The 23,461-nt window shown below is 44.2% G+C and overlaps 10 protein-coding genes across 16 annotated transcripts; 6 read left to right on the top strand and 4 right to left on the bottom strand.

The window, feature by feature from the left end:
* Positions 1-2,223: 2,223 nt before the first annotated feature.
* On the top strand, positions 2,224-12,339 carry LOC128299231 (3-hydroxyacyl-CoA dehydrogenase type-2). 3 transcript variants are annotated; one of them, XM_053035129.1, is made up of 2 exons: positions 2,224-2,248; positions 11,416-12,339. In XM_053035129.1, the coding sequence occupies exons 1-2, from the start codon at positions 2,224-2,226 to the stop codon at positions 12,165-12,167; spliced, it is 777 nt and encodes a 258-aa protein (XP_052891089.1). In that variant the 3' UTR covers positions 12,168-12,339. The 3 variants fall into 3 exon arrangements, with proteins under 3 accessions (XP_052891089.1, XP_052891088.1, XP_052891087.1); XM_053035128.1 differs by lacking the exon at positions 2,224-2,248 and adding an exon at positions 10,846-10,925 and having other exon boundaries at positions 11,316-12,339; XM_053035127.1 differs by lacking the exon at positions 2,224-2,248 and adding an exon at positions 11,139-11,230 and having other exon boundaries at positions 11,316-12,339.
* Positions 4,143-7,427, top strand: LOC128299229 (TBC1 domain family member 5). The gene is made up of 7 exons (XM_053035123.1): positions 4,143-4,500; positions 4,618-5,154; positions 5,227-5,277; positions 5,350-5,607; positions 5,675-5,817; positions 5,902-6,395; positions 6,463-7,427. Exons 1-7 carry the CDS (start codon positions 4,418-4,420, stop codon positions 7,048-7,050), a joined length of 2,154 nt encoding a protein of 717 aa, XP_052891083.1. The 5' UTR covers positions 4,143-4,417; the 3' UTR covers positions 7,051-7,427.
* On the bottom strand, positions 7,520-8,395 carry LOC128299234 (E3 ubiquitin-protein ligase RNF114-like). The gene is made up of 2 exons (XM_053035132.1): positions 8,191-8,395; positions 7,520-8,124 (listed from the first exon to the last, which is right to left on the bottom strand). The coding sequence occupies exons 1-2, from the start codon at positions 8,306-8,308 to the stop codon at positions 7,817-7,819; spliced, it is 426 nt and encodes a 141-aa protein (XP_052891092.1). The 5' UTR covers positions 8,309-8,395; the 3' UTR covers positions 7,520-7,816.
* LOC128299233 (probable prefoldin subunit 5) lies at positions 8,723-9,886 on the top strand. The gene is made up of 4 exons (XM_053035131.1): positions 8,723-8,990; positions 9,069-9,199; positions 9,263-9,341; positions 9,412-9,886. Exons 1-4 carry the CDS (start codon positions 8,889-8,891, stop codon positions 9,589-9,591), a joined length of 492 nt encoding a protein of 163 aa, XP_052891091.1. The 5' UTR covers positions 8,723-8,888; the 3' UTR covers positions 9,592-9,886.
* LOC128299232 (glutaredoxin 3) lies at positions 9,933-10,835 on the bottom strand. Its single transcript, XM_053035130.1, has 3 exons — positions 10,703-10,835; positions 10,201-10,635; positions 9,933-10,121 (listed from the first exon to the last, which is right to left on the bottom strand). The coding sequence occupies exons 1-3, from the start codon at positions 10,750-10,752 to the stop codon at positions 9,944-9,946; spliced, it is 663 nt and encodes a 220-aa protein (XP_052891090.1). The 5' UTR covers positions 10,753-10,835; the 3' UTR covers positions 9,933-9,943.
* A 10-nt stretch (positions 12,340-12,349) lies between the features above and the next one.
* Positions 12,350-13,688, bottom strand: LOC128299230 (alanyl-tRNA editing protein Aarsd1-A). 2 transcript variants are annotated; one of them, XM_053035125.1, is made up of 2 exons: positions 13,281-13,688; positions 12,350-13,211 (listed from the first exon to the last, which is right to left on the bottom strand). In XM_053035125.1, exons 1-2 carry the CDS (start codon positions 13,627-13,629, stop codon positions 12,385-12,387), a joined length of 1,176 nt encoding a protein of 391 aa, XP_052891085.1. In that variant the 5' UTR covers positions 13,630-13,688; the 3' UTR covers positions 12,350-12,384. The 2 variants fall into 2 exon arrangements, with proteins under 2 accessions (XP_052891085.1, XP_052891084.1); XM_053035124.1 differs by having other exon boundaries at positions 12,350-13,688.
* Positions 13,689-14,001: 313 nt separating this feature from the next.
* Positions 14,002-14,602, top strand: LOC128297012 (40S ribosomal protein S28). The gene is made up of 2 exons (XM_053032562.1): positions 14,002-14,337; positions 14,422-14,602. The coding sequence occupies exon 1, from the start codon at positions 14,086-14,088 to the stop codon at positions 14,281-14,283; it is 198 nt and encodes a 65-aa protein (XP_052888522.1). The 5' UTR covers positions 14,002-14,085; the 3' UTR covers positions 14,284-14,337; positions 14,422-14,602.
* A 1,151-nt stretch (positions 14,603-15,753) lies between these two features.
* Positions 15,754-17,184, top strand: LOC128299106 (uncharacterized). Its single transcript, XM_053034972.1, has 3 exons — positions 15,754-15,983; positions 16,053-16,475; positions 16,541-17,184. The coding sequence occupies exons 1-3, from the start codon at positions 15,928-15,930 to the stop codon at positions 17,118-17,120; spliced, it is 1,059 nt and encodes a 352-aa protein (XP_052890932.1). The 5' UTR covers positions 15,754-15,927; the 3' UTR covers positions 17,121-17,184.
* On the bottom strand, positions 17,116-17,948 carry LOC128299108 (protein lin-37 homolog). Its single transcript, XM_053034974.1, has 2 exons — positions 17,864-17,948; positions 17,116-17,798 (listed from the first exon to the last, which is right to left on the bottom strand). Exons 1-2 carry the CDS (start codon positions 17,904-17,906, stop codon positions 17,197-17,199), a joined length of 645 nt encoding a protein of 214 aa, XP_052890934.1. The 5' UTR covers positions 17,907-17,948; the 3' UTR covers positions 17,116-17,196.
* Positions 17,949-18,287: 339 nt separating this feature from the next.
* On the top strand, positions 18,288-23,460 carry LOC128299105 (transmembrane protein 245). Of its 4 annotated transcripts, XM_053034969.1 has the most exons (8): positions 18,288-19,920; positions 19,983-20,234; positions 20,496-20,674; positions 20,744-21,144; positions 21,232-21,393; positions 21,559-21,606; positions 22,368-22,407; positions 23,128-23,460. In XM_053034969.1, the coding sequence occupies exons 1-8, from the start codon at positions 18,474-18,476 to the stop codon at positions 23,236-23,238; spliced, it is 2,640 nt and encodes an 879-aa protein (XP_052890929.1). In that variant the 5' UTR covers positions 18,288-18,473; the 3' UTR covers positions 23,239-23,460. The 4 variants fall into 4 exon arrangements, with proteins under 4 accessions (XP_052890929.1, XP_052890928.1, XP_052890930.1 ...); XM_053034968.1 differs by lacking the exon at positions 22,368-22,407; XM_053034970.1 differs by lacking the exon at positions 22,368-22,407 and having other exon boundaries at positions 22,698-23,265.
* The last annotated feature ends 1 nt before the right edge of the window (position 23,461 follows it).

Below are 23,461 nucleotides of genomic sequence, written 5' to 3' on the forward strand. Positions count from 1 at the left end.
TTCACACGACAGGGTCAGATCCCTTCCGGCCCAATTCTCCGTACACAGGACTGACTATCTCGCTACGGTTAAACAAAGTCAAAGAAAGCCAGAAATGGTAGGCCTAGACCTCTTGAGCGTGTAGCCGATAAAGAAGAAGATGATAGAAAACCATTTGGCGTACAAAACTATGAAGATTTCATTACCGTTTGCGTGGATTGCGTCCACTGTGCAGTGGTTTCGAACAAACCTCCAAAAGTTAGTAGTGCCAAAAGAAAGACTTTCACCAGATCTTCACGAACTCATGCCTTGGATCTCATCTCACCAGAACTGTAGCCCCTCCTAGCTAGGACTCTGACTCTCCGGCTACTTTCCATGACTCCTAGTCTTAGTAGATCGTTAAGCCAAGAAGATGATTTACGTCTATTCAGTGGAATTTGCCATCCAAGCATATCGTATGCTACTAGCTTTAATTTGTTATGCATGATTAGTGTCGTAAAGCTTATTGACAATACACGGTTTTAAGTAAACTTTACTCTAGTGTGACCGTGGGTTTTCTTCAAATATTACTAATAGCTAACGTCTACATTAATTCACCACATCAGTTAGCACTTTAGACATCGCTAAGATAATACTCAGAAGAACCTTGTTCTGGAGACACGATTTACAACCAACACCAGTTAAAGGCTCAAAGTCACCGGATTGTTTCGATTCCCTTGCCAACAATCTTACCGTTTGTCGCATCGAGTAAACGATGCGCTTTCGAAGGACCACTAACCTTCGCATCCATTCAACAACTCTTTCCCAAACAACACTGCAACTCTACCCAACGCTCTACTACGCGAAATGTTCCGTCCGGTGGATTTTCCTATCACTTTCATTCGTCGTCGGTGCAAAATTTCACACCTTCAGCTCGGCAAGAGTTCGCGCTGCAAGAAAATCCACGACCGATCATGGTGGCGATCAGGCCTGATCGCGCTGTGTGTTGTACCAACCGTACAAACAACGGCAACAAAAAGAGGAAATGCAATTGCACGATTGTCGTACGCTGTTTGCGCATTGTTTCCATCCGGCCACCCTCTTGCCACCCAGAGGCAAACAAACGTGTGGTATGATGCGCGTCGCAAGAAGTGGGAAGATTTATTGATGAGATCTGCGTTGGGTAGGTGAACAGCAACAAAAAGTCGAAGGTACTTAACCAAACTTTTCACTACCCTTGCTTGTTTCCTGCCCGAGCGTGTCCGTAGGGCAGAGGTAAAAGTTGCTTGACGTCAGTCAACCAGTGCCTTTTGACGTGGACATTTGCAATGCTCCGCGAACAGCGGTGCGAGTCCTTCTTGCGGCACCACAAGGGTCGTCCACTCTCTTTCCCTAATTGCCATTTGCGTCCACGAGCGTCGACGAGTGGTTGAGTGGGGCTGTATTAGACGAACTTAGGAGGGGGCCCACGTTCCTTGTCCAATGTTGTTTTGATTTGGTTTTGGTGCTTTTTGTTGCCGCGCTGATGAACCGTGCAACAATAGTGCATTGTAGTATACTTTTCTCTCCTTGCTATTAATCATCGCGATCGTGTGTGTTAGTAACAGCGTCTTCAAACTGTGAGCGAGACTTGGTAGCAAAGTTAAGGTATTATCAACGACTGTATGACTAATTGGAAAATTGCATTGCACGTGTCATCTCCGTTTCTTGGATGACAATTTTGCCGGCTGCTTTCTCACGGATGCCCAGCAGAGATGCAATCTGATCCGCGTTGCTAGCGAATACTCTAGTTATTAGCAATTTTTAACGAGTTCCTCTCGGTCTCAACCATGGGATTCGGTATTGACGTTCGTTGTTGTTTTTTCGGTTTTGAGATTCACCTTTTTATCGCACACTTTATGATGCTTGTTACCCGCTACCGTCCGCTATGGTTCACCATGTATGTGCGCGTCATCGAGTAATCGTAAGTAAGTGAAGGCTAGGCTCTGGGCTGCCGGTTGGACATGGATATTATTTCCACCCTCGACCGACCGGCGGCAGAGCTGATGCTGTTGTTTTTTGTATCCCATATTCTACCACTCACACTGTCCACAAATCCAATGTTCGTCACAGGTGATTCAAGGCGATTCTCTAGATTGTCACACGGTAAACCTCCGTTCCGGGGAAGTCGTGCACCTCGCGTTCTAACACGACGTTAGTATCCCACCAGATCTGCATTAGGAGCCGATTGGCAAACAACAAAAAAAGGCCACAGTAATAAAGATCATGCTTGACCGTTTAGTGGACACAGGCGGCGTTACAGTGCAGTGCAGACAAAGCTGCCGAGATTATTTTGGACAGTTTAATTAGATGGCAATGAGTGGACGAAACTGATCGCAATGGATTGATTGCGAAAGGGCGCAATAAACGATCAAAGCTGTATTATTCGCAGTTGTAACAGTTCTTATTTTACTGTTCTTCTTGAGCGGTATGATCGATGCAACATCTCGTTGCAAATCGAATGTACAGCATAGAACTAAACTTTAACGATTTGTTTGAACACAGAAACGTATTCGTAAAGACATCCTAGAACTAGAACATTAGTTATGAAATGGGTTTTTTTTAAATTCCACGCCAAATTCAATCTTCATTTCACCCTGCGATGCGTCATAACAGGTGCGTCGCAGTATGCAAATCTACAATGTTTCACCTTTAAACAACGTCTAAAACTACCCTTTTTCCATCGGTTCGTGATGATTGATCTTTCTGGCTGAAGAAAAAACAAAAAGACATCAAACATTTTCTTAACGCTTTATCCAATTGTCTTATATACGTGCTATAGTAAAGGTACGTACTCATCCGTCTGATATTCCTGCACCTTGAAGGTTCTGAAGTGTGGGGTGGTTTTTGTGGTCAAAATAGGCACCGTAGGTATAAAAAAAGACATTACAAAACAAATAATTATACACTAAACGACCGAATGGTGGCTGATGAATGATAGTAAACAGCTTTTTTCTCTTGGCTCTCAAATGTCCTGCCGTCTCCCGTGTTGTTTCCCGTGTCGGGTAGATAATAAACAACGTAACGATACGAGTGGGCTTTACAGAGTTCCTTGGGAAATTTACACTTTGCGTAAACGAGCACTTAGTCTGCAGTTGACAGAAAGACAAAAAAAAGATTACAATTCTGAAGAAACGAAGGAAAAATTTAGTAAACTACTGTCACAAGACATTCCTAATGAGTCATCATTCTTTTATTCTTTAGTCAGTAGAAAGATGTTCATCATTTCAAATGTTTCATAAAGTTAAATTGAGAATAGGTTTCAATCTTCTAACAAATGGACATAATTAACCTACCAGTTCGTATACTCCGGTTGGTTGTTCATAGAAATCATCAGGCGTATTGTATTGCGCAATCTTATATAATAATGCCGAACATTCCAATCCAGCTTGATAAAGCTAGACGTAACATTTTATATTCTTCACTGTTAGTAATTCTTTTTTTTATAATTTTCATTAATCTTTCTAATTCGGCAATAATACACCCAGGTTTGCGTGAAATCTCGATTTGTCGTAGACTAACTTTTCAGCGTAGACTAACTAACACCTCGTAGACTAACTTTTCAGCAGTAGTCGACACAAATGACAGATTACTACAGAAGACAAATAAACGCAATAGATAACCCCCCATTGAATGAAACATGAGTCTAAAACCTTTGCAAATGATCTTATATGATCTTTTTATCTAAATCCACTCAATTTTATCCCTTCTTTAACGCAAAATCGAATTAAACCTCAACGGTTGAGTTTATCCCGCTCGTTTTTCAACCATCTGTATTCAAATTTCAATGTTTTGAAATATTTCATTCGTTACTTGCTGTTACAGTATTTTCATCGGGCTGAAATATTTCAATCACTATCAGCTCAGACTTGACAGCACAGAATGAAAGGCAATGTAAATTATTGTTGTGAAAACAGTTGTGCGCAAAATGTGCGTGGATCTTATCGCGCTAGTTCCAACCGTTCTATCCGCGGGTGTTATTGCAGTGGTCAGTTCGCCTTTTGTATTGCTCCTAACTTTCAAAAGCATTTGTCATTTCGGCAGCAAACGAAAGACTCCTTTCCCGGAGCTACGAGACCTGATCTAAACATTTGATTGTTTTTCTTCCCCAGTTAGATACAGCAGATAGCACAGATAGCAGCAGTTTTAAGCAATAAAGAGTGTTTTGCTAGTTCCAGCCCATTGAAACATGCATTTGTAGCAGAGATTGCGTTTCACTTTCTAAAGGCCCTTTTGGCGTTTAGATAGGGTACGGTACCGTTCCTCAAGTGAGAACCAACGGTGTAGGAGTAAAAGTCCCACAAGTGCAATTAACCCCGAAACGCAAACATACCCCAATTCCCGATCATCCGAAGGGGGTGGGCCGACGTGAATCTCAATTTCATAAACGTTTACGTACCAGCACACGGTGGTTGTTGCGATGGTTGTTGACCTCGATCTTCAGGAAGCGGAACCATCGTCGCTGACAGCTGGACATGGACGGTCCGGCGTCGCCAAGTACGAGTAAAGTATTGTGCCAATATTGACCCTCGATCATGTATCTTGATAAGGAGAAGGGATTCTATGCACCACTGACAAACGTACGGACTATTGTCCATTGTGTTTCCTCTTGTATTGTAGATTAGAATGGCAGAACATTATGATGATCGCGAACGAGACAAACCTGCCACATTTAAGACAGCTGGCCGTACAGGGCGATCTACGCGCATCTCCATTTCGTAGCGTGTGCTGGGCCGTGTTCCTTCGAGTACTGGAAACGCCTGGTTCCCCGAGTTGGCCCCAGCAACGGTCCGATGCAAGGGCACACTATCGCCGGCTTAAGGATCAGTTTGTGCTTAATCCGCACCAACAGACGACGGATGTGCGGGACGATCCACTGTCCCAATCAAAGCAAAGCCTCTGGAATCAACACTTTTGTGATCAGGAACTATGCGCTGTGATAAAGCAAGATGTCGTACGCACCTTTCCCGGGGTCGACTTCTTTCGCAAACCGACGATACAGGAACTGATGACCAACATTCTGTTCTGTTACGCTCGACAATATCCTGCCATGTGCTACCGGCAGGGCATGCATGAAATACTGGCACCGCTAATTTTTGTCATCCATAGTGACCAGCAAGCACTGGCACACATACAGGAGCTTCATCCGGACATTGAGTAGGGTTCTGTCCACAAACATTCTGATTCTATGTTTTAAATTGCATCAAAATTATCTTTTTCCACTTCCAGCCGTAACCTGTTGGCGACTTTGGACCCACTCTATCTCGAAGAGGATTCCTAGTAGGTGTAAACTGCAAACTGGATTTTAAAAAAGAAACCAATTATTAATCGCATTTTACGTCCCATTTTCAGTGCGCTCTTCTCCAAAATAATGTTCCAGATTGAATCCTTCTATCGCATCACGGATGTTGTACCAACCGCTACTGGATACTTCCCAGCGCAAACCCCGGCCAGTCCGATGAATTCCAGTCCTGCTGGTGCGAAACGAAAACCAGAAGTGGAAGTGGTGGAACAGCTGAACTACATCAAGGATAAAATTCTCATCAAGGAAGATCTCCATCTGCACAATCATCTCCTGAAGCTCGACATTCCTTTGGCCATTTTTGGCATGTAAGTCGATCGTGTGTTTGTGTGTTGGACGGTGGTTTAGGGTACTGATGATATCATTTCCTCTTAGCCGATGGTTACGTTTGCTTTTTGGGCGCGAATTTGCATTACAAGACTTGCTGCTACTGTGGGATGCAATATTCGGCGAGGGAGACGAACTTGGTCTGATCAATTACGTCGTCGTGGCGATGCTGATACGAATAAGAGATAAGTGTTAGTATCGGTTCGTGAATTATCGCGTACACTTTGAATTATTGAGTACTTTTGTACTGACGTGGCTTTTTATCTACATTCCAGTAATTTATAGTGACTATACAACCTGCCTTTCGTACCTGATGCGTTATCCTAGCAACGTAGACATAGCGCTCGTGATACGCCACGCGCTACACATGAAATCTCCCAAAGTATACGAGCGGCCGGCCGGTGCTATGATCTTCCTTTCGTCACCCAAACGTCAAACGCACCAGCAACCGCAGCCAGCCGTCGGAATGCGGTCGAAAACGGCCGAAATAATGCAGCCAAAGTATTCCACACTGCCTTCAGTGCATCAGCGTCGTGGACAGATCGCTGTCGATGATCATCCGTTGCAAAGCCGGTCTAGTTCAAGTGGTGCCGGTGGATCGGACGAATATCACCGCACCAACTCACTGCCAAGAAATGGAGGATCGATGCGAAAGACAACGGCAGTCGAACTACGCCAGGTCGCCTGTCTTGCTACTAAAAAAGCGATCACCGATTCAACCCAACCGGACGTACGTGATCCAACCGTAACGGACGGCTATCGAGAAGATGTACGTTTTGAGTTGTTTAGGTACGAAATCGTTATTATGACTTTTAAAAATTTTCTCTCTCTTTTAGGATCCGGAATTGCTTCGCATTGAGCTGCAAAATGCGTACAACATCATGTCAGTTGGTCGAGCGAAGCTGCTCCAGTATCTAACCGTGCTGCGGCGCAACATCCGGACAAACAATCCGCAAGGCGAGCTGCAGCAATCGCTCGAAGGGATAGAGGAAATTTGCTCACTGTTAAAACCACGCTACGATACCGTGTTCCGCGTACCGGCACCCATTGATGCCGCAACGGAAGCGAACGAAGAGCCGCAGCAGGCCCGAAAACCATTGCTGCCTGGGGGTGCAAAACTAGTGTCCACCGAACAACAAGCGAGCAGTGTCCAGCGTACGCAAACGCCGCCAAATAGTTTGAACCTAACGCGGTCGTACAACTACGATCTGGACTGCAGACGAAACAGTGCATCACAATCGAACATCACGCAGTATGAAATACCCGAAGATCGGTACAGCAAAATAGCGACCAAAAAGTTGGCCAACCGCAAGGAGGTAGAAATGAATGTGTTTACAAAAGATTTCTCCGATCGTCACCGTAGGATCGATGACAAAGATTTGCCCAGTACTAATCCGCAGGGTAACTCGGAAAGATCGGAATGACAGTTCTGAAAGGTTCTGCATCTGTATCGTATAATGTTACGCGCACGTTTCATTTAATGTCGTTTATTTTAGGCAAACATTGTAACATTGTGACACTATTCCGGCGTAAAGAATATTGATATAGTGCAATATGCACAAGCTTAAAGTTAATGTTTTAATTGCAGTATACATACATAACAAAACGCAATTTGTATTGTACGACAGGGGAGTTCGATCTCGGCCGAATGTTTCCATTTAAGGCCTTCTCTGCTCGTTGTCGCGAAAGCATGACAACAGATGTGATATGCTTCTATTTGAAGGATGAAAAAATTCAAAACAAGTAGTAGCTCCCGTAACGTTGGGCAAAATGTTTGTGTAATAAAGGAGCAGAAAGCGCTTACATACTATAAACGTTGTATATCAATCACAAATCGAAGGAAGAGAGGTGTCCGTTTGAGGCTTGGTTACTGAATGTCAAGCTCTGCGGGTGTATCAGTACGTTTATTCGCCTTCGTCGTGAAATGATGACAAAATGTAACACGAGATTAATAGGATAATAATTATTTTAATAAAACCCATAGCACTCTAGCAATCTCTCGAAAATACCAATAGCAAAATAAAGAAACCGGCGACGTAATGTACACATCTTATACGATAATTATATTATATACATAGACCTCTTCTTTAAATAAAGGCTTCTACAACAGCAGTATATACATCACCAAAGCGTCGATGATCCTTAAGTATAGGCATAATATTACATCGGTTGTATGCAGCGTTTTCGTTACTAAGTTGCCTTCTTGGATTTGTAGGAAAAAGTTGTGTTTCTTTTCTCAATTGTAGTCACACTATTCCGGTATTTGGCGATTGATGAAACTTCAACCGGAGGATTCGAGCATTGCTGATTGTACATAAACAGGTTTTTGATTAATCTCTCCTTACAAACCGGACATACTCTTGGCTTCGCATTCTTCATACACTTCTCAATGCAGGATTTACAGAACGAATGGCCACAATTTGCGATCACCGTTTCGCTGAAATCTTCCAGACAAATGGGGCATTCTTCATCCGAAAACTGAACATACCTCGGAGGTCCTAGAGATGCGAAACGAAAACAATAAATTCGATGCAAAAGTCAACAATTATCCGACAATCAACTACCTTTGCTTCGCAGATTGTACTTGTGGGGCGATAAAAGCGTAACCGGTGATGCCGAATGTTCCATACTTTTTGGACTCGTATGTTGACTACCGTTCCGCAGTTCCGGCTTCGGTTTCATCGCGTAAAACTACAACAGTTTGTACAGTGATTCTATATGAACACGTTCGTTACAATCTCCAAACTTGCTGGTAACTTCTTGCTGTTCTGTCAGCGTCAAGCAAAAGGCGGTATTTTTGGTAATTGTTGTGATCGATGACAGCCGACTTGACAGCAGCGGGTTTGCTAGCGCAGTGCTGGAAGCATTTGTCGAAGTGAGCAATCATTATAGGCTTTAGAAAACGCTAATTATAATGCCATAAATCATCAACGAAAACTGTAAAGATTTATTTTTGTTGCTGAAAAAGGTTTCTTACATCACAAATTACAATACAATTTACCAACGGATTTCTTTGCAACTTGTTCATTTCTGGCGTTTCTGGCAGCACTGGCCGGAACGCATGCAGACCAACTTGACATAGAAGGCCATCCGAAGTTTCACAGAAAATCGTCGTGAACGGGCAGTCAGATACGCGAAGAAGAACAACAATCTTCCCTTAACGGGAAGTTACCGCCTACGGACAAATAGTAGCCACTTTTCCTCATCATCATTTACATTCGTCTGGTCCCGTATCTTACACCAGCGGCGCAGAACGACCACGATGGCCCATATATCCACTACCGAAAAGCCGCAGATGCAGCAAATCGATCTTAACACGCTAAATCTGCAGCAATTGACTCAGCTGAAAAATCAACTAGATCAGGTTTGGATGATTGTTTGCCGGGCCGTCCTAACCAAGTTCGATTGTATTGTGATGGGTATGCTTTTGGTACATTTGTAGGAATTATCAGTCTTTCAAGATTCCTTGAATAACATCAAGATGGCTAGATCGAAATATTCCGCCTCGAAGGAAGCACTGGAACAGCTGAAAGAGGACTGGAACGATAAGCAAATTCTAGTACCATTGACGGGGTAAGTTTGGGGGTGGAAACGGGCGTACACCGAGTGTGCTATGTAATGAATCCCTTCCAATAGGAGCATGTACGTACCCGGCACGATAAAGGATGCGAACAATGTCATCATTGAAATTGGCACCGGGTACTACGTAGAGAACGTGAGTAAAATAGTGTACTCGTCGTAAATGAAAATCGCAATGATCTTATTATTGATATGCCTCCTCGCAGGATCTCGATAGCGCGAAGGCCTTCTTCAAGCGGCGTGTCGAGTACGTGCAGGAACAGCTAGAAAAGATCGAAACGATTGGCATCGAAAAGTCCAAAATCCGTGACACGATTCGCGAGGTAATGGAGAAAAAACTGGCAATGTTTAGCAAAGAGATGCAAAAGAAGCGCGAAGGCGAATAGTCAGCACCAACGTCGAATAGACGCGAACCGTTCGTTAGATTATCATCCGTGGGGAGTTCAGCTGTACGTGTGTGTTCGCGAGGAGACTTAATAGAAATCTAAACAAAGCATAACCGATCAACCGCTAATCATGTAAGCAAACCAAAGCCCGATGGTTTATTTTCTCTTGGTATTTTCTGGTTCATTTCCATTTCGTCGGGTATTTTCATCCTGTAATCTTTACACCGCGCCTTAAGTTAAGCGTTGGAACCCGACGCTGCATTTACGCAATAATAAATTAACCAAACGAAACGAGGCGGAATCGTACGTTTTGCACGCGTCCTCCTTGATACATGCACCGTTGTTGGGACTCTTATGGATTTAACGTTTCCTTTAACTCTCCACCCTCCAATAGCTCCTTGATGATATCTAGTCCCCCGATAAGTTCACCGTTTACGTAAACTTGCGGATAGGTAGGCCAATTCGAAAACGTTTTCAACCCTTGTCTTACAGCTTCATCAGTCAGTATATCGAACGTGTCGTACTCAACTCTGAAATCGGTACAACAATGGCATTTGAATAACAAGGCATACACCACGGCACTGATGAATAACAATGGATGGCACTTACCCGGTGTCGTTCACGATCGCTATCAGTTGCTTGGAGAATCCGCACCGTGGCGTATTGCGATCGCCCTTCATAAAGATCATCACCTTGGAACGGTTTATGAGCGCTTTCAGCCGTTCCTCCAGATTGTTTGCACCGTCGCCCGGCGAGCCCAATGCTAACGACGTGCCGGCAAATTGTTTTGCCTTCTGCGTCAATGTCCCCACATCAACGCCATCGATCCGATCGACAGCTTTACCGGCGCGCAAAAACAAAACCGTCGGTACTGAATCGATTTGGTGGCGCATGGACAGCTCCGATAGATCCTCCGCCGGTACGTCCAGAAACTGTAGCGCTTTAAATTCCGTCTGTTTGGCTAGCTCGCTCATAACATCGCTGATTTGTTTACACTGCTCGGCCCAGTCGGCTGAAAATAGCACCACCGACACCGTTGAGGCGCTGTCGAAAGAAAATGATGAATGAGTTTGAAGAAATTTATGAAACACAACACCACTAAACACACTACCCAATCAGTTGCTTGTACTGCTCTTCAGAGGTAACTTTTGTGATGGCCATCTTGCACGACAAACAGCACTATTAATTTCGGCGATAACCTTCCAGGCGACCGCAATGTTGAATGTTGAAATCGTACTCCTGCTGATACCTGCTTTTTTGTGCTGTCAGTTGCTCTTGATAATCGGTCTGCCCGGTGAAAATAGTAATCCACATCCATGAACGCTGTTCAAATTGTACTTCCTTTTTTATTTTTTATTTGCTTAAAAGTATATTAAAATCCATGTTTTCTGTTGAAGGCAATCAAACACTGCCAATTCCAGCATTTTATACGGTTTATTAAACTATTTGCCCAATATTGTTTCCGGAAACAAAGCACCTGGCACAACAATTTCTGCCGTTTGCTTGTAGCGGAATTGTTTATTATGCTTGTTTTTTTTAAATATTTTGAACATTTTGTAATTTTTGTAATACCTGTAACTTCTTCTAAGCAGTTGCTACTATTTTGCTTATATGCAGCTTGCTACGGTCACGATCATTTGTCAGTAATATCAATTTCATTCAACCTGTCGCTTTGATAACACGATTGCATAATAACAGCGTAGATCATTCTCGGCCCAGCACAGCAGTTCCAGATCGCCGAGCTAAAGTGGACTACCGTTCGTGAGTTAATTTCGGTCGTTTGAAACCTTACATTCCTCCCGCAAGAAATGCTTAAGAACGCAGTCGCACTAGTCACTGGAGGTGCCTCAGGACTGGGCCGTGCCACGGTGGAACGGTTCGCGCGTGCCGGATATAATGTTCTGCTATGTGATCTACCCACCTCCAAGGGCAACGACGTCGCCAAAGAGCTGGGCGAGAAGGTGGTGTACGTTCCGGTCGATGTACTGTCCGAAAAGGACGTAACCGGTGCGCTAGAACTGGCGAAAAGTAAATTCGGTCGGTTGGATGTGTCGGTCAACTGTGCCGGCGTTGCGGTGGCCGTGAAGACGTACAACTTCAACAAGAAGGTAGCGCACAAACTGGAAGATTTCCAGCGCGTTCTGTTGGTCAACACGGCCGGTACGTTCAACGTGATTCGCCTATCGGCGGGACTGATGGGTGAAAACGAACCGAATGCGGATGGTCAGCGAGGCGTCATCGTGAATACGGCTTCGGTGGCTGCTTACGATGGCCAGATTGGACAAGCGGCTTATTCCGCTTCGAAGGCGGCCGTGGTTGGTATGACGCTACCAATCGCACGCGATCTCAGCACACAAGGCATACGGATCGTTACGGTCGCTCCGGGGCTGTTCAATACCCCAATGTTGCAAGCGCTGCCAGAGAAGGTTCGGGCATTTCTGGCCAAAACGGTACCATTCCCTCAGCGGCTGGGTGAGCCGGCGGAATACGCTCAGTTCGTTCAGAGCATCGTGGACAATCCAATGCTGAATGGGGAAGTCATTCGCTTGGATGGAGCACTGCGCATGATGCCCTAAAGCGAGACCTTTCAATGGAGCTTGCTGTTCAGTAATAACGGATGCATTTATTCAGTACCTCACAGAATGCGACACAACAAAGTCTTCGCAGTAAACGTTCGTCAAACGATAATCGCAAAAGTATACACCATTTGTATTCTGCTATTTTTTTTAAATAAAAAGCAACGTTCTAAAGCATCGCGTATCGTTCGAATACTGCTTTATTCACACGCATCTTTCACTTCTCCACCGCTGTGTTGATAGACGGAAAATGCTCTCGGACTAGTTTTTCACACTGTGGTAAATTTTTCAGCTTGTTTACCTTCGCATTAAACCGTGTACCTTTGCCATTGCCCTTTCCTTCTAGCAGGGTGCATATTTCCGGGCCTAATTTGGCCACATCGTCCGGTTTGCCCTGCAGCACAAGCTGTCCTTTGCCACTGCCGTCCGTATCGGCGTTCGTAAGAAAGAAGAAACAATCGGGCAGTTTCACCAAGCGAAGAAAAGTGTTGATAAAATCCGATTCCTGTCCATCACTGCGATGAAGCAGCACGTACTTCGGAGGACCATTGTCCCGCAATGCATTCAATTTTTCTGCCTCGGCTGTGGCCAGTTCGGTAGTTAGTTTTTTAGCCACGCGCTGCGTAGATCGTACGGAGGTTTGTAACTTCTTTGCCAGCTCAATGTGCGAAGCGGGTCCACCATTTAAAAGCGTATTCAACTGAACCTCACGCTCGTAGCATTCGGACAGTTTGCGTACCACACGGCCTCCGACCAGGAAATGCACTAGACACTTTCCCTTCGCTTTCTCGACGCTAAGCAGTTTAATTGTTTGCAGCTGGCTAAGATTGCGTACGTGAGTTCCGCAGCACATGTTACTCTCGACACCGGCTATTGTTACTACCCGCAACGGCCCGGACACATCCTCCGGGAGGCCACGGGTTGCTCGGGTAACATCGGACTTAAGCGCCGGATCGTTCGGTTCATACACCTGCACCTGGACGGGTGTACAATCGACGATCAGCTGGTTGCATATGCTTTCCACCCTTTCCAGCTGATCCCGGTCAACATCCTTTGCGTCGAGATCGATATACGAACTTTCCGTACCCAACCACCAGGATTTGGTGTTGTACTTGAACTCGCGATCAAATATTGCTGTTATCAAATGCTGTCCAGAGTGTTGCTGCATGTGATCAAACCGGCGAGACCATTCTACGCGTTGGAGAACCTCTTCTCCAACAGCAAACGGCGGACTATTGGTGCCGTCATCTTCTACGAAATGGATGGCTGTCGGTCCCTTGCGCACAACCGATGTTACTTTCCGACCAGCCACCGATCCATGGTCGGTAGGTTGTCCGCCACCTTCGGGGAAAAGGATGGTATTTTCAAACACGACGCTGTAACCGCCTGCTACATTCTCGCAGGAAACAACCTTCGTTTGAAATTCTTGCAAAAAGCTATCTTCTTGGCATTTAAAGACCATTTTTACAGTCTTCAAAACGTTATTCTACACACCGAAGGCGAGCGGCTGCAAAGATCTATAAAAAGATTGACTCTTTGCAATGTCAACAAAAACAAATACCGGTCTGCATGAAAGGTTGTCACATGATGCTTCACTCAACAAATTACAATCTCGTGCGTAAATCTTAATTTTGCTTTGAATAATTGTGCCAACAAGTGCGTACAAACATGAAACATAGTTTAGAAACCCATTTTTAAAATAATTCCACCGTTTCAACATTTTCGGATGTAAATAGCGATGCTTTTACGATACCTTTTCCACCGGGCCACTTCCTGTCAACCGTCACAACAGATTGAACATTTTGACAGATGACGTTTGCCGACTGCCAAATTTCTTTCTTTCTCGTGTTTTGCCTCAAGCAGATCGCTTGTACGGAAATCGGTGAAAATTACCGAAATTTGTTCATCCTAGCTCAACATGGACAAGACATTTGTGCTCGCGCGCGTTACCAAGGTTCTGGGCCGTACCGGATCGCAGGGCCAGTGTACCCAGGTGAAGGTTGAGTTCCTGAACGAGCAAAACCGACAGATCATCCGCAATGTGAAGGGGCCCGTCCGCGAGGGCGACATTCTGACCCTGCTGGAATCTGAACGTGAGGCAAGAAGACTCCGGTAAACATGCTCCAACTTCGCTATGCTTTCCACGGGTAGAACATTCTGCCGCCCAAAGGTAAGCCGAAACCGGTGCTGTTTGGTGGCGCAGGCTACGGCCTGGTAGAAAAGCGTCATTCTCAATCTTGTTGTCTTTTTCTAGGTTATGTTTCCACTCTGTGTACGTCGGTATAATACAGTCGGGCTGACGACGGAAACTTGATAGAGAAACCCAGCTTAAGGTGGTTAAAATGAATGTATATCCGCAAAACTCCGTGTTTGTGGAAGTAAAGAATGAGAAGTGAAAGCTAATATAACGTGAGTTTGGAACAAAACAAAATGTCCGAAGAATGATTATTTCGATTGTCGAGCTAAAATATGGAACCGTGTCCTCTGAATCAAGATCTTCATCGTTGCTGGTAACAAATGTGTTCAAAATGAAGTGCTTTCCATCTGAAGGTCCATGTAGGATGGATTTGGGTGTTCGAAAGTGAACGTATTGTAGACGAGAATGTCTAAATTAGGAGTGCTTCCAGCAAACTTTTGCATGGGCTGCAAATATGATCACATTTTTGAAAGAAATACTAATTACTGTTAAATGGTCGTGCTGTACATCGAGCAAATGTGATTGCTTGTACTAAATATTTACTGTCTAAATGTATTACAGCGAAATTGTTTTAAAGTAACAACCATTCGAAACTTTTCCTAATTAAACTCTACTAACGGATTATGATGTCTGGAATCGGCGAACTGTTAGTCGTTAAATGGAACATTGCGGAGGCTCCAAGCACAAGGATCCTCAAATAACTTTTCATCCAGTCGCAGTTTTTCTCGTTTCACTTTTACGTACTCTCGGTTGTACTCATCCTGCCTTCTTTTTGTTCGTGCTCTGTGGCCATATAAGTGTACTCCATATACAGATTTTTTATTGCTTTACTTCAATCGAGAATATAGTATACGAATGAGATGAAATCTATTATTCCGATTGAACATTCCTATCCGAAATTTCCCAAAAAAGTGATCTCTATACAATTCAAATCCGTTGAAATTTTCCGGCAAAAAGGAACATGGAACATTGCGGAGGCTCCAAGCACAAGGATCCTCAAATAACTTTTCATCCAGTCGCAGTTGTTCTCGTTTCACTTTTACGTACTCTCGGTTGTACTGAGACATACATATTACTACATATGTCCATCCTGTACATATTACTAATGTGTAATTACTAATTACTTATATATCCGGTGGACATATTAGTGTACTCCATATACAGATTTTTTATTGCTTTACTTCAATCGTGAATATAGTATACGAATGAGATAAAATCTATCATTCCGATTGAACATTCCTATCCGAAATTTCCCAAAAAAGTGATCTTTGTACATTTCAAATCCGTTGACATTTTCCGGCAAAAAGCAAATCATTCTGACATTTGTCTTTGACAGGACGAATTCTGCCAGACGGGTTTTGCTGTTTGCTGTAATTTAGATGCCGAACGCTGAACAAAACGCGCGAACTGAACCAGATACCAACAAAGGCTCGCAGTCCTAATTCTAAATATTAAAATCCTGTAGTATCATAATTTTGATAGCCTCGAAACAATTGTTAACAAAGCGTCGTGCAATTTTGCAAAAATTTGGCGTATCTGAAGCAAACAGGTGAATCGGAGAACATGAACCATAGCGCCCAACTTCCAACGAGTCTAGCAATGGAGTACGAACTAATGGTGTAAGCATGCATGCGAAAGCTAACCTTTGTTTCAAGATTATTCAACAAAACTAAGAACTACTTTTGCAGCCCCACTTCCGATGAAAAAGATTTCTGTCATTTCTGTTTTGGTGCCACAAATGTGCATCTCATGTTTCCGTTTGTCCGACCGAATATGTTGACTACTATCGATAACATAATCGGAATCAGTATTACCCCGGAAGCACAAAAAACGTTCAGCTTGTGCGGAGAATGTATCTCAAATTTGGACATGGTTATCACATTCCGAAACAAATGTCGCTCACACTACGAAAAGTTGCGTGAAATGAAAATCATGAACCAAGCTGTGAAAAGAATGTTCCCTACGCTATGGGACAACATGAATCAATCTTCAACGTTTGATACATCGGTTGCTGATACGAGCATCAATGTTGGTGAAGGGGATCCAAACGTGACTTTAGTAAAAACCACTCCTAAAAATGCCCGAGCTGAAAACGACGACTGCAACGAAAGGTAAAAAGTTCGCAAACAGCTTTTCTGCTGTGCTATAGTTCATGCATTTTAACTACTTATTACAGTGGCCCTAAAAGGAGTCGTGCTCAGGCGCTGGACTTCGATCCTGAAACATCGACTAAAACGACTAGCATTAAAAACGGAACAAACCACAAAGCTAAATTCCATCATATCCGGGAGATCATGAATCGTTTTCGGAATAAACGATTACAGAGCAATGATGTAAGGAACGGATCAGGGAACGCGAATGATGCGCCGTTGAATGGGCCATGTGAAACATCAAACAAGGCTGTTTCCATCGAGTGTCAGTCGAATTTGAGTAGAGCGTCGTTAAATGAGCCATGCCCAACACCCAACAAAGTGGTAACCGTAGTGCATCAGCTGAATTTAGATAATGTACCGTTCAACGCACCGAATAAAACGCCATACAAAACAACTAGCAAGACGGCAACCAGGATTTTCACAACCCAAGACAGCAGCAATCAAAGATCACCAAGGAAGCAACCCGTATTGGGGCATCGCCCAAATACAGCGTTGAACGGATTGAATGGAAACACTTCAAAAAACCAAACAATATTGTGCTCACCCTGTGTGGTTGTACTACAAAAATTTTCTGTGCACAAAACTGATTTGTGCAAATCATAGTTTATTAATTAAATTGCAAATTGTGTCATTAATTACATTATACGAATAAAGTTCGAACTAACATTACCGATACGTTTCACTTCTTTAGTGCTTCTAACAATTTAAAACTTGTACCGAACCGTGTTTGTTCGTACTGCTTACGGTGCGCTATGTTGGATTCGCGCACTTTCTTCCATTGGACCAAATGCTCGGCAAATAACTCATCCTTGCTTTGGGTCGATTTATCAATATCGAAATCATCAGCTGGCTGCGGCTTTACCACAAGGAACGGCTCCATGCTCGTGGTTGCTGGTCGAGGCATTTCCTTTATCTCCTGCAGCTCTCCATTAGTCAGCTGGCTGACGATATCTAGATTGTGCTCACGCTTGATTGCAACACGCGGTTTTGTAGCTGATGTCCCCGTTTCCTCAATCTTCTGCCGCGGATTGTTTTTCACCCAAGCGCGGCACATCGGATACAGTGGTGAGTTTTCGCGGAAACGGGCCACATCAATACCACGGTTAAACAGGGTGATGATGTACGGTTGATAAACGGTGGGTGACTCCAAGCGTTTCCGTTTCACCTGCGATTCTTCATCGCTTTCGTCGTAGCTAGTGCTATCATCCGATGATTTGGTGACGGTTTTCAATGCACCTTTGAGCCGACCCCGTGCAAGAACGACATTTTGCAGCGCTTTGCCTATAGTGAGTGGAAGAAATAATTAGAAGCGAATTACAGATGTGGCGGGTCGCTCATTTACTTACGTTTCTCGTCAGAATTGATGAGGCTTCTTCTTTTGGCTAGCATTTTGAGCTAATCTCTGAGCGATAATAATTGTTTATGTTCCAGTTGAAGTAGAAGCACAACACAAGCCAAATTTGACATACGCATAGTGTGTTGCGCTGTGGTTAACCATCAGACAAACAGCGTGCTTGTCAACGCTCTAACCAAAATGAATAAAATTGGAAATTGTTCATAAATTATTTAAAATCTCCCTCTTCTTAAATTAGAACATAATCAGATGATAAAATTGTGGTAAATTAAAAATAAAATTGGGTTTAAAATTATTCAAAACTACCAACCCCTCACAAACTTTGCTGGTCACCCGAAATCTCTCTGACAGCGGTTTGTTATGATTTCATCGCTAAAAATACCGTTTTCCAGCAAAGTTGTGTTGCCTGGTGGGTGACGAATATGTGCCGAGTGTTTTTTCTTCGTGCAAATCTTCATACCTATACCCTTAAGCGGCAACTGGCCGGCCATGAAATAATCGAACCAGGGTGCAATACAACAAACGTGTAAAGCAACTAAACCAATGCATAGGTTACGACATTAGTTTCTTTTTGGCGCAGCATAACGTCGATCGAGCAGAAAATGAGTACCCGACCAAGCCCCGCTCCATTTAAGCGATCGATCGACGGATTGTTCAACGTGTGGCTTAACCTGCGGAACCAAGGGCATGAGAAACCGCTCCGGAACGCACTGTACAATGTGCTCGTGGTCGGTGTGATCGCGGTCATTGTCGGTGTCACGCTTGTGCTGGCGCCCTTCTTTAAGCCACTGCTGTGGGCATTTCTGTTCGGGGCGGTGTTATTTCCGGCCAAAAAACACCTTTCCGCTTCGCTCAAGCGCTGGATCGAACGGATAGAGAAGGATGACAAATACCTGTTGCTCGGTGTGGCAAGCGCACCGCTCTGCTGGGTTGATACGCTGGGCGAGTTTCTTACCAGCTGGCTGAAGGACCATCTGAAGATAATAACGGGGCTGGTCGGAGGGCTGGTTACGTTGCGTTTCATATTGTGGCTAACGCCCAGCGAGGTGTTTTTCTCCATATGGAATTTTATCGTGTGGATACACTCATTGTTTCGAACGCTTCTGGGATCGCTCTCGCTGCAAATGGTGGTCGTCATATTGCTAGTATACGTCGTAAGCGTATACTTCGTCTGGACACCGGATTATTCCCTGCCGTTTCTGGTTATTGGACAGTTTCTGTGGATGGTTATCGTTGGGTATGGTAGCAGTTTTCTCGGAGCACTACAGGTGCCCGTTTTTCTTGGCCTACTGCTGTACGGACTGGTAGGGTTAATATACAACCTGCAAAAGGACGAACGCAATGTGCGCTTCATCGACAAGTGGCATAGCCTGCTAGATGTGACGAGCTACCGGCTGGAGGATTCTGTCGTCGCGGCAAGTTCCGCTCACTTGGAAGCATCCCGAATCGAGGAGATAAAATCAAAACTGCGGCTAGACGTTACGGCAACGCCACAGCTTTCCAGCACGATGAACGATCAAACCGGCCACGGAAGCAGTACTTATCCACCCAGCATGCTCACCAACGTGGAATCGCTCGAAAGCGACACATACTTCCGGCTCCTGTTTTACGCTTGCGGTGCCACACTTGTCTGGATGCATACATGGTTGCTGTTTCTCGGCTGCATTCCCATCTGTTTGCATATCGTGCGGAAATTGGCCGAATTTTTGGGCATTGTTTCGTACGTATCGCAAAAGTCGCAGCATTACTGGCAATCGCTCAAGCAGTGGCTTTTCCCACGCCATGCCGCACTGCTTCCCCTGTGTTTGCCCGGAATATTGCGGCTTAACAGCAACATCCATCGGTACGCGTGTGCTAAGTTGAAATCGTACATCGATGACATCACGTCGATCGTAATGATAGGATTCCTGATTGTGCTCGTGATGCTGATCAGTGTGTTTGCATTCGCGCAAATCTACTCGGAAGCGATTGCCGTCGCACAGCTTGGATCGAATCTCGTCAACCGCACCCTGATACACCGACCGGAACTGATTGAAATGTTACCAATTGGTGGGTAAAGTTGTAAATGTTATGGTTCTTTTCAAATCTTATTGCTTTTTTGCACGTTTTAGATATGCAATCGATGGATAATATTATCGACAACGCGTACAAATACGGTCGCTCTCACATCGAGCAGTATGTGGACGGTATTTTCAATGATACCGATCCGACCCAGGCGATCAAGCTGAAGATGCAGATCTTAAGCGTTTGGGATCGATTAATACAAAGCTGGATGGATCGTAACAATGGCGATGGGATGGTTGGACCACGTGTGCCTGCGCAGGCAATACGCATGACGATCGATGAAATTTTCATAAACCCAAGTAAGTACTCGGAACTGATAATAACAAATCTGGAGTGGTTTAATGAAAACCGAATTTAACTAAAAAAAATCCAATGGAAATTTCGGGACTCCAGATTACTCTGTAGTCGACCTCTAATTCTGCTCTGGATTACTTCGGAGTTAACCCCGATGTGTCGAAGTTGGCTCCGGATTGTACCGAAATAAATTAATCCGCCCCCAGAAAAATGTATTTTTACTATGAAGCAGTTTTAGTTTCTTCAACAATCTTTCTTGGTTTTAGTTACGAAAGCAGGTTTGATTGGCTTCATAAAAAGCAACTTCGGCATGCTTTGGGAGGTGGCCGATTCCCTGTGGATGCTTTTAAGAACTAATCTGACACTGCTACTGTCAGCCGTTGGCACGCTTGTGTCAGCCATCCTTGGCGGTGGTCATGCGGTTTTAAAATTTTTATTCCACACGGTAAGTTGCGGGTTAGTGTTAAACAACTTTTTAAGAGCTCTCACATTCTATATGCACTTTGCTTTGCAGATAATTTTCTTTACGACACTCTTCTATCTGCTACAAAGCAGTCAAGATCGATACGCACCGACGGCTATTAGCATCAACAATTCATGGGGACCCCGCATCATACAGGCGCTGGAAGATTCCATATCGAGCGTGGTTGTGGCCACGCTTAAGCTGGCCCTCTTTCATGGGCTCTTCACCTGGCTGACGCACACCGTGTTTGGGGCGCACATCGTTTATCTGCCGGCTGTGCTGGCTTCGGTGTTGGCGGCTGCCCCCTTTCTGGAGACATACTGGTGCAGTGCACCGGCCTTTCTCGATCTGTGGCTGTCGCAGGATCGGTTTTGGCTCGGTATCACCTTGGTGTTGATACACTTTATCGTCCCGTCCAACTTTAATCCGATCATTCACTCGGAGATCAAAGGGTAATAAAGGCACGAATTCAATTCGGTGCTACAAATTCAGTGCTGCTACGCGGTGAAAATTAAAATTACTTCACTTTATAATTGCAGTGGAGGCCATCCGTACCTGACGGGCCTGTCAATTGCAGGCGGAATGTATTTGTTCGGCTTGGAAGGTGCATTGCTAGGACCACTGTTACTTTGTTTGCTGGTCGTTTTGTTTGAAGTTACCATTAGCGCTATCCGAGATAGTCCAGCCACGCCACAGACTAGGTAAGAAATTGGGGTTTATTCAACACTTCAATTCCCATTAACCCCACGTTCACCGCATTGTAATTTTGGTCCCGTCTGCCTTTTTTTCTCTTCGGTTCTATTAATTAACTAACACTATTGGCTGGTGGGAACTGTGGATTGCTTAATCGTCAATCGGCATCTCAGAAAATCAAGCTTAGACACAAACAACGACATTTATTCGCCCGCGACGACGTAAGTAGGGAAAGGGGATGCAGTACTGGTAGCGGTGTTGTGTGGTGGTTTTTAGTTAATTGAAATTTTTTAATATTAGATATTTGTATTTTGTTTGCATATTGAACGGCAAAGGTTTATATGTAGTCTCGTGGACCTTTGTCACATTAATTTTTGATGTGTTTCTTGGTAAATAAGCTTAACCGTTACGATACGAAGTTTAAACGTTTGATGGCAGTTCGCTTTTACTTATGTGATAGATGTGGGCTTTAACATTAGATATGCAATGTGATGGATGTAAAAGTAACAGTAACATTGCATTTAATACACACTAACATATGCCAAACATTATAATGTAATGAAAAGAATTGTGTGTATATTAACTGAAGTTAGTAGCTAGCTAATATCGTCATTAAACATTTGAGTTTTGTTCGTTACCGTACAAATACGTTTATCTCGATCTCTCGTACAAATTGTTGTGTACCATTAACAAAATGTGTGTTGAAAATTCTCAAATAATCAATAGGCAGCATTATTGTAAATCTATGAATGTTACGCGTTTGGTTTGTTTAATTTTCTACACCAAAAGGGGGCTCGGAACTTATTCAATGTGTGTTGCTAGAGGCTGTAAAAAAAATGGACAAACAAATTTCTTATAATAATTGTTTTGGAATATTTCTCTTCTTTTCCTCTTTTATCGTTCATGTATTACTCTGCCCACATTTATGTACGGTACAATTGTTAACAAAATTGTTAAATGCAAACCAAATTTGAACGTTCAGTTTGTGCTACGAATGGCAACAGTTCATTCGTCACGGGGATGTAAGTAACGATCGCTAGAGTAATAGTGCGTTGGGTAGCGTCCGTAGTTTCGGTTCACCCAAAACTCCAAGCGTCCAAATCGACCAAACTGCTCTAGGCTAGGTAGTTCGTTTACTTCCCTTTCGGTAACACAACACACGTGGATTGCAACGTGAAACTTTGTGTGTAGTTTGATGCATGAGTATTCTCCCCTGTTAGAGTATTAGGTGCTTTAGCTACCTTACTTTCATTTCGATTGGTTCCATTCTCATCATCGTTCCGTTTCATTCATCGTGTCCATCACACATTAGCAAACCAACGACCGGTCCTGCATCGGCAGCCTTTCTGATACGGACCAAAGATGGCAAATTTTTAAATTCACCGTTGGCCATGAACTGCACCGCATCGTCTCCCACGTGCATGACCACTCGTGGCACTCCGTTTCACTGACTGCATGGACAGTGTAATCACTTACCTGTTCGCTTGGTTCATTGTAACACTTCCGCTTCATTTTAACCATCGTTTCACCACAACTTGGCTCTCTGCGGTGCCGAGCAATGTTTGTTTCGATGCTACTATCTACTATGTGTTTTATGCTTGTATCCTTCGATTCCCACCCTTCTCACTACCCGGGGTGTGCATGTACTTTGCATCCCATTCCATCGTCCTTCCGTCGCTTATGGACGTCACCCGTACGATCATCACCCATTGGCACAACGGTGTGGGCGGATCGCACCACAGCAACAACTTCCGGTATGCCACATTCCAGGAGCAGATGTGCGTGGACGGACCGGCGAATGGTCGTGCTGCAGTGTCGGCGGGACCGAGCGCGACCACCATCACCGGAAGTGATGCCATTGTAGCGACCGCGGGTCAACTTCCATCCAATGGTGCATCTTAATTTGACCATTACTGTTCACCACCCATCGGGCATTTCATGTTCTAATTTATTGCGATCAATTCACCAGTAGGGCAGCATAACTGAATCGAATCTGATAGACAGGCGTACGGAAAACTTGTTGTGATATAAAAAGAAAAGCAAAACTGCAAGAAGGATAAAACAAAACTCACAGAA

This window comes from Anopheles moucheti, chromosome 2, assembly GCF_943734755.1.
Source record: "Anopheles moucheti chromosome 2, idAnoMoucSN_F20_07, whole genome shotgun sequence".
In the NCBI taxonomy this organism is placed as follows: Eukaryota; Metazoa; Arthropoda; class Insecta; order Diptera; family Culicidae; genus Anopheles; species Anopheles moucheti.